At 48.1% G+C, this 14,980-nt stretch overlaps 1 protein-coding gene across 1 annotated transcript in view; it reads left to right on the top strand.

Annotated features, from left to right (window-relative positions):
- syn2b (synapsin IIb) overlaps nt 1-9,525 on the top strand; it is a 154,473-nt gene extending 144,948 nt beyond the window's left edge. The window contains exons 10-13 of the mRNA XM_056272879.1: nt 1,573-1,749; nt 3,363-3,426; nt 7,132-7,894; nt 9,372-9,525. Of these exons, the coding sequence (XP_056128854.1) occupies nt 1,573-1,749; nt 3,363-3,426; nt 7,132-7,894; nt 9,372-9,525 (1,158 nt within the window). The remainder of the gene's footprint in view (nt 1-1,572; nt 1,750-3,362; nt 3,427-7,131; nt 7,895-9,371) is intronic.
- Nucleotides 9,526-14,980: the final 5,455 nt, after the last annotated feature.

Below are 14,980 nucleotides of genomic sequence, written 5' to 3'. Positions count from 1 at the left end.
TCTGTTTTGAGCATGTGATTATAGCTTGTTTAGCGCGCGCAATACCATTTATCTAGCCTACCTAAGTAACGTTAGAAGAATAAAATCAAGCAAGCAAGCATGAGTTACACTCATACAAGTGGATGTAAAAAGAGGAAGGAGAGCAAGGAAAAAAAGGAAAGCTGCAATGTGTGCTGCGTGCGTGCCAAACCATGCAATCTACCAGGGTTTGAGTCGGATGTGTGCTCCCCTGTTACTGTCGAATGACAAGGCTATTAGCTATATTACAGCCGAGTTGCTTTGTGGACTTGTTTCATTGCCTTGTCGACTGATGTGATTTAGAGACCGTCTGTTTAGGTTTCCCAACTCTGTCCGTGGTACGTCCGCTCTACGTGGTTCTGAAGTGTAGCCAATCTTTGACGTACTGACCTTTACAATAACTCATCTGTGTAAACTTTGTCTGTTACTTTGATATTTCTATTTTATTTGTTATATTTTATGCTGTGAAGCACTTTGTGATTGTATATCTGTGAAATGTGCTATACAAATAAATTACTAAAATTACTTACTGAACCCACCTATGGTGGTGGTGGTGTGTGTGTGTGAGTGAGTGAGAGAGAGATGGGGGGGGGGTCTACGAGGGTTGCTTGCACCAGGGCCCATAATAAATATGTTACGCCAGTGGTGTCCCTTGTAGAAGAGGGACTAGAGCATATACTGGACACCTTTGCAAAGGTGTACAGGTAGGCAGATCCTGAGATACCAAGCTCAGTGAGTGTGGAGAGGAGGATTTGGTGGTTAACCATGTCAAAGGCAGCTGGCAGATCTGGCAGCAGTAAAACTGAGGACTGACCAGCAGCTCTAGCCAAACGCAGTGATTCTATTACCAACAGGAGTGCAGTCTCGGTAGAGTGACCCCGCTTAAAGGTAGACTGATTCCGATCATACAGATCTTTCTCAGAAGGGAATTCAGAGACTTGGTTAAAGACCGTGAGCTCAAGTATTTTTGAAAGAAAAGGTAGGAGTGAAACCGGTCTGTAGCTTTAACCCTGGGCTGGGTTGGGTGTAGGCTTTTGGAGCAGTGGAGCGACCTGAGCTTGCTTAAATGCAGTGGGGAACACACCCGTTGTAAGCGAGGAGTTGATGATGTGTGTGACTGTGGGGTTAAGGTCGGGGGAAATGGTCTGTAAACTTCCTTCCCTGTCGGGGGAGAATGAGGTGAGTGAGGCACTGTCAGTTGGCAGTTGATCAGGCTCAGAGAACTGGTTACTGATGGCAGAAACCTTATAGTAAAGTACGAGGCAAACATGTCAGGAGTGAGCAGAGTGGAGGTCGGAAAAGCAAAAAAAATTTTTTGAGCATCAGTGGCGCCACAGGTCTTGTTGTGATAGTAAGTGGTCTTAGCTGTTTTTAAGCTGGAGGAGAATGATGCTAGGAGGCACTGATAGTCACTGAGGTCAGTGGACTCTCTGGTTTTACGCCATTTTCTCTCTGCTGCTCTGAGCCCCTTTGATACAACCACATACAAGCAACATGTTTTCTAATATATAAGCAACACATTTTCTAAAACAAGGGGTTTGTGTTCTTGTCCAGGTTGTAGGCTCGTCTATGCAACTGATTGGAGATCACCAGGCAGAGGACCGACAGCTGATGGCGGAGTTGGTACTGAATAAAATGAACCAAATACTGGCCACCAGGTCATCGGCTGACTCCCGCTCCCCTGCACACTCCCCCCAGAGCCAGAGGACTGCTGCCACCCAGCCACAACAGGTAAACGTACCCAATAACATCTGTTTCAGCCAGACATGCACAGACAGAACGGTTTAATGTGTACTGGTAAATATAACAAGTCAATGATGTTTATTCATACAGCAATCTTAAAAAGAATTTGAGCTTTAGAAGCAGCATTACAGGAAATGCACGGACCAGGGAAGAGTAAGTGAGGTTAAAAATTAAAGGAGGGGAAAAAAACGTGCTTTAAAGTTGAGATTTCAGATGAGTTTGCAGACCTGAGCCTGTTTCAGATGCAGAGCAGTGACTTATCTGACTGGTCTCAGGCTTCACCTTGGCTCAGGGGTTAAAGGTCAGAGGTGGAAACAGTACCCACAATGCATACTTGAGTGAAAGTAAAAATACTTTAAAGATTGCTGATCAAAGTGAGTCACCCACAAGAATATTACTTGAGTAAAAGTCTTAAGTATCTGATATTACCTATTCCGAAGTATAAAAAATAGTTTCCCGGTATTAAATGAACTTAAAGCTGCTATGAGGAGTTTTTTTCTAATTATATGTCAGTCTAATTCAATTTAATTATGTTTCAGTCTAATTTAATTTTGATGTCTCTATATGAGAAGTTGACATCCATCCATCCATTATCTGAACCGCTTACCCTGCTCTCAGGGTCGCGGGGATGCTGGAGCCTATCCGTGCAGTCATATGGCGGCAGGCGGGGAGACACCCTGGACAGGCCGCCAGACCATCACACAAGGCCGACACACACACACATTCACACCTAGGGACACTTTAGTACGGCCGATTCACCTGACCTACATGTCTTTGGCCTGTGGGAGGAAACCCATGCAGACACGGGGAGAACATGCAAACTCCACACAGAGGACGACCCGGGACGACCCCCAAGGCTGGGCTACCCCGGGGCTCGAACCCAGGACCTGTTTGCTGTGAGGCGACCGCTCCGTTTGGAGTCTGCATCTGAAAACGCTCTGTTTGGAGGGCTGTTTGGAAGGCTAGAGGACCACTAGCCCTCAATCCCCAAAAGAAACGGGACACCCTACCCAACACAGCAGCATGCCAAATTGAGGGGTAGGGTCAGTTGGGGGGGGGGTTAAGAGTGGGCCCTAATGTGTTTCTCCAGGTCAGATTCCCACCAAATCTGATAAAATGGTTTCTATGTAAAACAGATGCTACACATACACACAATCACACATACATGAGCTCCTGGCTGCATAACTGACAAACAGACATGTTTCTACAGCACCATCATGTCTCTCACTCTTCTCTGCAAAGCACTGCAGCAACTGAGATAATGAAGTCATTATCTCAGTTGTCTCGTTATCTCTGTGAAACATTTCCACTTTTGTCCATAGGCTGGCGCAATTCAGTGATAATACAAAACACCTCGCAGCAGCTTTGAGTATCAAAAGTAATTTTCTGATATTTGGATGTACTGAACTACCAAAAGTGCTTGTAAATTATTATCATTATTATTATTATTATTATCATCGTCAGAAGAGAGGATATTTATGTCTGTGGTGCAGGCTGTCTGTTGACTGCTCATGCTATTCATCCTGCCATCCTCCTCTCCAGCGTTTGTGTCTCTAACTCCGTGTCTGTGCTCTCCTGCTGTTTTGTTTTGTGTCCTGCAGACTGCCGCCCTCAAGGAAGGCGTGGATCCAAACAGGACCCCTGGCCAACGGCCCCAACCTCAAGGTTGTGTTCACATCAGGACAGATTCTGAATGAATACAGAGAAATAGTGGGAGTAAATTGTAAGAGTAAGTTGTAAGGCCAAAGAGGAGGTTTATGGATGTGGTGAGGGAGGACATGCAGGTGGCTGGTGTGACAGAGGAAGCTGCAGAGGACAGGAAGAGATGGAAACGGATGATCCGCTGTTGCGACCCCTGACGGGAGCAGCCGAAAGTAGTAGTAGTAGTAGTAGTAGTAGTAACTTGTAAGAGAGTAGTAGTGGTGGTGGTAGTAGTAAGTCGTAAGAGAGTTGTACTAAGGTATAAGAGAGGAGTAGTGGTGGTGGTGGTAGTAGTAGTAGAAGTAGTAGATTGTGGAAAAAGTTACATCATAGAAATAAGCTGTTGAATCAAAATATTTACACTTAAATTTTAGAAAGTTTCTGTTGGGGGGGCGTCCGGGTAGCGTGGTGGTCTATTCCATTGCCTACTAACACGGGGATCACCAGTTCGAATGCCTGTGTTACCTCCGGCTTGGTCGGGCATCCCTACAGACACAATTGGCCGTGTCTGCGGGTGGAAAGCCGGATGTGGGTGTGTGTCCTGGTCGCTGCACTGGCACCTCCTCTGGTCGGTCGGGTCACCTGTTTGGGGGGAGGGGGAGACAGGGGGGAATAGCGTGATCCTCCCACGCGCTACGTCCCCCTGGTGAAACTCCTTACTGTCAGGTGAAAAGAAGCAGCTGGTGACTCCACAGGTATCGGAGGAGACGTGGTAGTCTGCAGCCATTTCCCTGACCAGCAGAGGGGGTACAGCAGCGACCGGGACAGCTCAGAAGAGTGGGGTAATTGGCCAGACACAACTGGGGAGAAAAGGGGGGGGAAATGTAAAAAAGAAAGAAAATTTGTTTTTCTGTGGACAAAAAATTGAAATTCATCAGTAGACTGGAAGCTTGCACTAAACAGAGATGCGTTCCTCTACGTGGTGTTTTGAGGCCGTCATGTGAGAGAAGCCACTGGGTGGGTAAGAAGGCCTGACTCAGCTGATGATTTTACTCAATAGCATCTTTTTAGTGTGTCACACTAGCATATGCTCTATACAGTGATGTTGCACTAGCACTTCATCCTGCAGTTCATTAGTTGTGTGTGTGTGTTCCTGCGTTTCCTGTGCCGGTTGCGGTTTGTTTTTTTCTTTGTGGCTGTGCTTACTGTTAACTTTTACCAGCGTGCAACAACTCCTTAAGACCTTTGGATTATTCTCATTGGTCTTATGTTTTGCCTATTCTGTGGAATTTTTACCTGATCATCGATTGCTGCACTGACTCCCTGTACACCTGGTGAGAACTGTGTGGACTCAACCCTCAGCTAATGGACCTAACGAAGCTAACTTTTTCTTTGATACCGGTTTAATAGTGCTACGCCTTGAGAGGACTGCCTATAAGCAACAAATGACATACCTAACCTTAAGAATGATATCCGACAGCTCTCAGATGAACTGCAAAAAAACAACTCTCTTACCCGTCTTTTCTGACCCAGTTCCTTCTGGCTTATGGTGTGGGACATTTTAGCAGAAGTCTTAGCCTTCGTTGCGGGCTCCAGTCTATGAATATAGCGCACCACGTTGGTTTAATTCAAAATGTTGACTTGTTCTGGGAGTGCTATTACCTCTGCATAGAAGAGACAGTCTTCATCTGACCATGCTACGTCTTCACCTGACCATGCTAGGTCATCGCACACTTGCTGTTGATTTGAAGCACGCAGTTCTGTCCTCCACACATGATTGACTATTTACATCACACACATTACTTCCGGTGGCCATGACACCCTCACCTATGGTCATGAGCTTTGCGTAGTGACTGAAAGAGTGAGATCGTGGATACAAGTGGCTGAAATGAGTCTCCTCTGTAGGGTGTCTGGGCTCAGCCTTAGAGATACGGTGAGGAGCTCGGACATCCGGAGGGAGCTCAGAGTAGAGTCGCTGCTCCTTTGCATCGAAAGGAGCCAGTTGAGGTGGTTCGGGTATCTGATCAGGATGCCCCCTGGGCGCCTTCCTTTGGAGGTTTACCGGGCACGGCCAACTGGGAGGAGACCCCGGGGTACACCCTGAACTCACTGGAGGGACTACATGTCCAATCTGGCCTGGGAAAACCTTGGGATCCCCCAGGAGGAGCTGGACGGCGTAGCTGGGGAGAGGGACGTCTGGAGTGCCCTACTTAGCTTGCTGCCACCGCGACCCGACCCCGCAGAAGCGGCTGCTGATGAATGAATGAATGAATGAGTGAACGTGCCTTCCTGAACCCTCTTCCTCCACTTTGCCCACAGCAATAACCGCCACATCCTTTGCTCACAGCGGTTCCCCATTGTGGCATGATCCCACTGCTGTTCGAACTCTTGCCATTCCATTACCGACAGATATCATTACCCTCACCGTCACCACAACCAACGACATGTGAATCAGTCCAATCTCCATCCCTCCCTCAGTCCTCACAACCTATCACAAAGCAACGTCATCTGAAACTGGTTTTGTTCAACACTCATTCACTCAATACAAATGGAATTTACTCTCTGCATTTAACCCATCCTAGCTGTGTAGCTAGGAGCAGTGCGCAGCCTCCGCACAGCACCCGGGGACCAAGTCCAGTTATTTCTTCCTATTTCCTTGCTCAGGGGCACAAACAGGAATATTAACCTAACATCTGTGTCTTTTTGATGGTGGGGGAAACCGGAGCACCCAGAGGGAACCCACACAGACACGGGGAGAAAATACAAACTCCACACAGAAAGGACCCAGGATGGGCTGGGGTTCGAACCCAGGACCTCCTTAATGTGAGGCAACAGCGCTAACCACTAGGCCACCGTGCCGAATTTATAACTAACAGTAACCTTGATTTCCTCTGCCTCACTGAAAGCTGGCATAAAGCCGTGGACTATTTCTCACTGACCAGACGACTGGATTCACATACAGTGATAAACCTGGTCTTGATGGGCAGGGAGGTGGTGTTGCTGCTGTTTACAGGAAGGACATTAAAACAACCACCATTTCCATTCCTGCCGCTCATCCGTTTGAACACCTTGCCTTCAAACTCTCTGGTCCCGCTCCCTTGGTCACTGCCATTATCTACCGCCCCCCGAAGCCAAACCCATCCTCCTTGATCAGCTATCACCTTTTTTTCATCTTTTTCGTCTCTCTCTCCCTAGTTCCGACCCACTAACCCTTGAGCCGGCAACAGTGTACCACCCCCCCGGAACTGCAAAACATCTGCCCCAACTATGTACATCTAACACTTATACCCCGTGGTGAACCTGAACACGCTACAATATATTTTATTAACCATTTTAGCAATCGCATGTTTGGAGGAAGTGGAGGCTACAAGTGTCTAAACTACATATAAATGATATTTTTATGAAATATAATATTCAATTGATGGCCATTGTCAAAGCAGAACTCACTGTAGAAAGATAGGACTGGCAGTAGCAGCAGCACTGTTGTGTGGACGCCACATGCATGCTAGCCACAGCACATGAGCGAGGTAGCCATCATGCACAGGTAGAGGTAAGCGGTGTGGACCAGACCTTAGAATGGATGAAACTCTGCTGGATTAAAGAAACTAATTTGTCTTAATGTCCTGTTTCTTTCCGTGTGGCTGTTAATGTGTTCTGACGTGCTGCTTTAGTCTGTTGTATGAGACTAGAAACAGATCATAACAGAGTTGTGTTGTCTGAATTTTCCAGGCGGGCCGGTGAAGTCACACAGTGTCGATCCGACTTCAGATTTGGTACTGCCGCCAGCTCAGGCTCAGAAACCAGCCCAGACTCAGAAGCCTGGCCCACTCCAGAAGTCCGCCTCGGTCACAAAGCCTCCCGTTCCGAGGCCTCCACCAATGACCAGAGCACCATCGGTCAGCAAATCAACCCCTGCTTCTGCCCCAGCCCCGGCCAAAGCCTCCCCACCGAGCCCCACCCCGGCTAAACCCACAGCAGCCTCCGCCCCAGCTGCCTCCCCGGCTAAAAAAACCTCAGCTGCTCCAGGATCTCCTCCACCTACCGCTGCTGCTGCATCTCCCAAGACCCAGACACCTCCCACCACAGAGCAGCCCAAACCCCAGCCACAGGCCTCCCCCTCCACAGCGCCTGGAAAACCCAGAGACCTGCCCCCCAAACCCACCCCGCCGGTCAAACCTATCCCCCCCGTACGTAGGAATTCCAAACCACTGCTCCAGCCCAAGCCGCAAACCCCGCCCCCTCCCAAGGTGACGCCCGTACCACAAACCGATGATGCAGCCCCTGCCATCAACTCTGCCTCCACTGCCGCTACCGTGCCGGCGCAGGCTGAGTCTATGCCCAAAGCCACCCCCGAGTCCCCACCAAACGTCCAGTCTCCAGCCAAGACCCCAAAACCTGCCACAAACGCAGAAGCGGTCCAGTCTGAGACAGAGGTCCAGCCTGCCGTGGAAGAACAGCCATCTGCCCAGCAGAAGAGCCATCCACTGCTGAAGTAAGGAGCCAAATCTCCCCCCGAATCCATACAAACATGTCTTTGAATGGACTGCACCATTGTCTTTCACACATTAAACAATAAGCAACCATTTTTCCATAAAAAAGAGGTCTGGTTCAAGGTTAAACTTGACTTGGTCCAGATGGGCAGTTGGTGTTGCAGCATCGTACCAATGACACAAGATGAACCAAACAAACACATAAACAACAACAGTGATAGATAATTAAAATAACGACAGACATTTAGGCCAATGCAGAAAGCCAATGGATACAACCAAGCATTTAGATTACATTTAGATTACGTTTGCAACTGAGTCCAGATATGTAAATATCCTCATGGCAAATACACAAGGAATTGAAAATCAATACTAAAAAAAGGTATGTTAGGTATGTTATTCCCAGTTTCCAGGCCAGAGTTATCAACAGATGTGCCCAACATGTAGAAATACGTGGCTGTGAAGGACAGTTCTGTCCAGGCTTAATGTCACGTGTCGCTCACGTCGGCTGGAGAAGCTGTCCATGAATCCACCCAACAATGAACTTCATTTTAAAAGCTTTAGTTAGGAAAAAATGAAGGTCATCCACGTGGTCACGCTTGTGTTTCGGCCCAAAAAATGTTTTGCTCCATCGATTGTCTAACTCCAACTAACGCTGATGACAGTTCTGTCACAAATTAGAAGTGTCGGAGTTTCTAAATGAAAAGAAATCTGTTGTGTTCACAAAAAATAATAAGAAAACTATGATTTGTACTAATCAGCAAAACATGGCTACCGCATTAGCTAAACCATTCAATATCATTAAAACCAATGGATGGGCGTCCGGGTAGTGAAGCCTACCAACATTGGGATCGCCAGTTCGAATCCCCGTGTTACCTCCGGCTTGGTCGGGCGTCCCTACAGACACAATTGGCCGTGTCTGCGGGTGGGAAGCCGGATGTGGGTATGTGTCCTGGTCACTGCACTGGCGCCTCCTCTGGTCGGTCGAGGCACCTGTTCGGGGAGGAGGGGAAACTGGGGAGAATAGCGTGTTCCTCCCTCGCACTACATCCCCCTGGTGAAACTCCTCACTGTCAGGTGAAAAGAAGCAGCTGGTGACTCCACATGTATCAGAGGAGGCATGTGGTAGTCTGCAGCCCTCCCCGGATCAGCAGAGGGGGTGGAGCAGCGACCAGGACGACTCAGAAAACAGGGCAATTGGCCAGGTACAATTGGGGAGAAAAAAGGGGGGAGAAAAGCTGCAATGGACGAATATCTCCAAGACGTTAAGTCAGAAGATATTTCTTGAATCGTTTTCCTACAGTGGTCATTCCTCAGACTCTGGTTATTTGAAGTGTTTTGGGTGAATTTCCCGTTTGTTTCTCTCCTTCCTTTCTCACTTTCCTCTGCCTCTGCTAATCCCTCCTTCTTTCTGTCTGTCTTTGTCACTTCACTCCCTCCTTCCCTCCTCCCCCCCCCTCCCATCCTCCCCACTCCTCCCAGTAAGTCCCAGTCTCTGACCAATGCCTTCAACGCCTTCAGTGACTCCTCTTTCTTCCGCGGCGGCTCCAGTTCAGGAGGTGACGGACAGGAGGAGGCCAAGGCCGAGACCATCCGCAACCTCCGAAAGTCCTTTGCCAGCCTCTTCTCCGACTAACGAGATCAACAACAACAAACAGCCGGCCAGCCGCAACCCCCCCAACCCCCACCCCACCCCTCCTGCTTCTCTACGATTGGCCGGCGGTGACTTGATTGATATTTACCCTGAAACCAATCTGAGCTTCGACTTTGTGTGTTAACTGTCGTGTGTTACGTCCATCCAGAGCCCCTCGCCTCTCCGACGCCTTTAGAGACGCATCCAGGAGACTGAAGGAGTTAGGTCATTGACGGAGAATAGAATAGAACAGAGATTATTTTTTTCCCAGAAAACACTTCAGGAACACTTTCTGAAGTATATGAAATAAAGATATAAGAAACATATGAAGTATATATGGGAGAAAAGCCAATATTTATGGCAAAAAAAAATCTACGGAAGCACCTTTAACATTGTTTATTTCAGTGACATAACTTTCATTCCATGGCGGGATATATTCAGTCAGTCGGAAACCTGACGCTTCCTGCTGTTGTCACCGTGGGAAGACCTGCGGTCATTGAAGTGTTGAAGCTTGTTAATGGTTAATGGATCCGGTTTGTTGTTTAAGCCTCTGTATTGTTCGGTATATTTCAGTATCTCTGGCCCTCTGTTCGTCCTAGGGCCTTCTAGGTTCGTCACGATAAGGGACATGGATTTGACCCTGTTCATCTGTGTTGATTATTAATGCATGGCTCCTCCAAAAACTGGCTCAGTGTAACTTCTGGAGCAAAGAGACTGTTCAATGTTCATTTCTGCCCTGTGCTGCCTCCTATCCCCTCTCTCTCTCTCTCTCTCTCTCTCTCTCTCTCTCTCTCTCTCTCTCTCTCTCTCTCTCTCTCTCTCTCTCTCTCTCTTTTTGTCTCTCTCTCTCTCTCGATGTTGTAGCCTATTTATGAGGTGTTTTTAATTCGCGGCCTACGACTCCGTTGTCAGCCGTGCAGGCCCGGGGAGTCATGCGGGCCTCCTGGTTGAAATGTGTTGAATTACATGGGGTGTTTTAATGGTGTCTTGTGTGGATTCCTTTCCATGAACCGCTGCCGACCGTCTCCGGCGAAGTAATTGAATCCGTTTCAATTGTTTGGCTAGACCCCGCGTCCTGTAGTTGTGACTGGTAATTCTCGTTTCTCCTCTGTGTAGCTCTGTCAGCAGTAGTGTGATCTGTTATTCAACTTCGTTAGAAAACAAAGGAAACAAAGACATTGAGAAGGTAGTGTACTAACACCTGGACATGGCTGGTGAGCTGTCTGTTGTGGATAGGACGTGCAGGAGAGGAACCTCCTCCCCCTTGGCTTTGGCTTCCAGGTCGGTTTCCTGGTAGGGGACAGACTCGTACAGGACAGAATGACAGGGCTTTGGGGGCTTTTCTGGGATCGACGCTCAACCGTTTAGTGGAAGATGTGGGATTTGAAGGCAACCTAGAACGCATCCGGTAACTAAAGAGGATTTTGGTAAGAAAGTGTCTGCATCTCAATGTCTGAAACTTAACAGAGCTGAACCAGTTCCGTGTTACAGCATATTGTATTTATATTTATATATGTATGTATGTACTTATGTGTCATGTCAGGAGTTTATTTTTGTAAAATATGGGTTGATTTGTTTCGTTTTTGAGCCTCCATATCGATAGTATGACAAAATATATATCGTTTGGTTTGTATTGTGTTTTCAGTTGTAATGCAATACTGCTTTGCATGACCATGTGAGTAATGCTGTTTTTTCTGTACAGATAAAAAGTCAATAAAGACGTGGTTCCATCTCAGCCGAGGAGTCGCGTGTTGATGACACTGTGGTCCCTTTGGTTGATAGGCCTTCTTCATCTTAGCAGCTTTACTTATTTGTCTTTTCTTACTTGTTACTTATTTGGGGCAGCACGGTGGCGCAGTGGTTAGCGCGGTCGCCTCACAGCAAGAAGATCCTGGGTTCGAGCCCCTGGGTAGTCCAGCCTTGGGGGTCGTCCTCAGTGTGGAATTTGCATGTTCTCCCTGTGTCTTTGAGGGTTTCCTCCAGGTGCTCCGGTTTCCTCCCACAGTCCAAAGACATGTAGGTCAGGTGATTCGGCCGTACTTATTTGTCCCTAGGTATGAAATGTGTGTGTGTGTGTGTGTGTGGGCCCTGCGATGGCCTGGTGGTCTGTCCAGGGTGTCTCCCTGCCTGCTGCCCAGTGACTGCTGGGATAGGCTCCAGCATCCCCGCAACCCTGAGAGCAGGATAAGCGGTTTGGATAATGGATGGATGGATGGATACTTATTTGTCCTCGGATGCCGTTGAACTCCCTTCGACTGCAGCGCAACTGAAAAATCATCAACATCCGTCAATCAGTATTAACTCATACAGTTTGTCTGATATATAAAGACAATGTAATGTTCTTTACACGGAGATAGGAAAGGACAATTGAGGAAAAAAACACGCAATTATCTTGACGCAATTGTGTGTGTGTGTGTGTATGTGTGGAGGATACAGACCCATACACTAACATACACACACACACCTCATCATCATCGGTGGTCACTCAAAGTGAGTATGATTGTCCTCTCCATTGGGTTGTCTACTTGTGGGTCTCCAGATGGCTGTAGAGGCCAATCTGCAATCCACATACTTTGGTGCAGTGTGGGTAGGGGAAAGTGGTGGTGGTGGTGGTTGAGCCTTTTTCTCTCTCTCCTTGCAATGCTGTTGCTTTTTCTCTGCGGCACAGTGGAGCTCCATTTCATGACATGCAGCTACTCCCTGCATGGATTTCTTCCAGGGGTGCCTGCCTATCCAGTGCAATGTGTTGCCTGTTGCTTGATGTGATGTTGAATTTATTCATACTTGTCTTGATATTGTCCTTGAAACGTTTCTTTGGCCCACTGGGAGATCACTGACCTTCCTTCAGCTGGGAGTGCAGGATCTGTTTGGGGAGACGTGTGTTGGACAAGCAGATGACGTGGCCTGTCCATCGGAGTTGGTGCTGCATTATTGTGCTGGTGATGCTAGTCATGTTGGCTTCTTCCAGAACGCTGATGTTGGTGCGTCTGTCCTTCCAGCTGATCCCCAGGATCTTTCTTTGGTGATATTGTTCCAGGGCTCTCAAGTGCCTGCTGTAGGTGGTCCATGACTCCGCTCCATACAGCAGGGTGGGGAGAACAACAGCTCTGTAAGTCAGGAGTTTTGTTCTGGCCTTTAGGTCTCGGTCTTCAAAGACTCTTTTCCTGAGTCTGGCTTAAGTGCCACTGGCACAACTCAGGCGATGGTTGACCTCAGAGTCGATGTCAGCTTTTGAGGAGAGAAGGCACCCAAGGTAGGGGAAGTGATCAGTAGATAACAGGTTGGGTGGAGGTTGATATAGGACCTGGGTCTTCTTGATGTTTTAATGCTAGGCCCAGGGCTCTGTATGCCTTGGCAAAGGCATTCAGAATGTCCTGGAGGTTTTCTGCAGTGTGCTGTGATGGTGTTGTCATCTGTATACTTAAGCTCTATGATGGTGGTGTTGCAGACTTCGTTTTTGGCCTTGAACCTATTAAGGTTGAAGAGTCTGCCGTCAGTTCTGTATAGGATCAGGATCGCCTGTGGCAGCTCTAAGCCAATGAGGTGGCGTATGGCTTCAATAAAGATGGCAAACAGGGTGGGTGTGATGATGCATCCCTGTTTGACCCCTGTTTCCACAATGAAGGGTTCTGACTCAGACCTGCTGTTGCTGAGCACTGTGTGACATGCCGTCATGTAGAAGCCTCAATATTCTGATGTATATGTCAGGGCAGCCATAACTTGATAGTATGCTCCACAGAGCCTGGCGGTCTACTGAGTCAAAGGCCTTTGTCAGGTCTATGAAAGCCATGTACAAAGTCTGCCTTTGTTTATGGCATTTTTCCTGGAGTTGGCATGCTGTAAATATCACGCCTGCTGTACCTATGGATGGGCAGAAGCCACACTGAGATTCTAGGGATACTTACTCAGCCAGTGGTAGCAGTCAGTTTTTGAGGACGCGAGCGAGGACTTTGCCTGTTATTGACAAGAATGAGATGCCCCTGTAGTTTCCATATTCCACCTTGTCCCCTTTCTTGAATATATATGGCCACTATTAGAGCATCTCTGAGCTCTGAGGGAAGTTCTTCTTTTTCCATTCCCTCCTCCTCAAGGAGGGAATGGATGTGGTACAGGAGCTCTGGTCCACCTTCCTTTAAGATCTCAGCTGGGATCCCATCTGGACCGGTGGCCTTGTTTTTCTTAAGGCTCCTGATGGCATCTTGAACCTCTCTCATGGTGGGAGGTTCTCCACTGTCTTCTCTGATAGGGCTCTGGCGAATGTGGCTGGCAACATCTGATTAAGCTGTGCTGTTGCGGTTGAGGGGTTCTTGGAAATGCTCCTGTCGGGCATTAATGGACTCGCCCTTCAACAGCTCCTACCCATCCTTTGAGTACAGAGGATTTAAGCCACGATTGCTTGGACCATAGATGGCCTTAGTAGCGCTAGTCTGCCAGTCGCTGGATTTCCAGAGCCTTTTCTGTCCACCAATAGTTCTTAAGCTCTCTCACCCATCTCTGGACACCCGCCTTGGCTCTGGAGTGAGCCACTCTTTTAGCCTTTCAGGTTACATCATTTTGCCAGACACAAAAATTCCTCCTTTTCTTGGAGATGAACTATTCTATCTCTGTGACATTCTCATCAAACCATTCCTGGTGTTTTCTGTACTTGTACCCAAGGGTGGTTTTGCAGGTGTCGAGGATGCTGGATTTGAGCAGGCTCCAGTGCTTCTCAATGTCATCAGGATGTTGGAAGGTTTCCCGAAGAGAGGCCTGAAGTCGCTGCTGGGTGGCAGTTTCATTCAGGCTTTCAGGGTTCAGTCTTGGCTGGATTTGCTTCTTTTGAACCCTCCTCTTCCTCTTGAGTTTGATGGACATCGTGGAGGGGATGAGGTGATGATCTTTCCAGCAGTCAACTGCATTGACCATGGCCCTCGTGATGTTCATGTCACCGTGGTCCCTGGTTCGTACAATGACATAGTCAAGGAGATGGCACTGTTTGGAGCGGGGGTGTCTCTAAGATGCCTTAAATTTGTTTTTCTGTCAAAAGCATTAGTGATGGTGAGGTCGTAATGAGCACATTTGCTAAGAAGCAGAACTCCCTTGGAGTTGATGTTCCCGGTGCCTTCCTTTCCTATAGTGCCCTTTCAGAGGTGTTGATCCCGACCGACCCTGGTGTTGAAGTCTCCTAGGAGAATAATCTTATCCTCCTTGGGGATTCTTGACAGTGTCTCATCTAAGCAGGCGTAGAAGGTCTCTCTTACTTCCTCTTGAGAACCTAAAGTAGGGGCATACGCACTCAGCTGTTGCCATCTGGTTGTTGGCAAGCACCAGACAGATGACCATGAGGTGCTCAATCATCCCCACTGGAAATTTAGACAGGTGGCTGATGATCTGGTTCCTGATGACAAATCCAACGCCATGGATCTTGAGCTCATCAGCAGCTTTTCCCTTCCAGAAGAAAGTGTAGCCACCCTTCTCC

This window comes from Lampris incognitus, chromosome 2 (genome assembly GCF_029633865.1).
Source record: "Lampris incognitus isolate fLamInc1 chromosome 2, fLamInc1.hap2, whole genome shotgun sequence".
NCBI lineage: Eukaryota > Metazoa > Chordata > Actinopteri > Lampriformes > Lampridae > Lampris > Lampris incognitus.
This window is presented reverse-complemented; position numbering and strand designations above follow the sequence as displayed.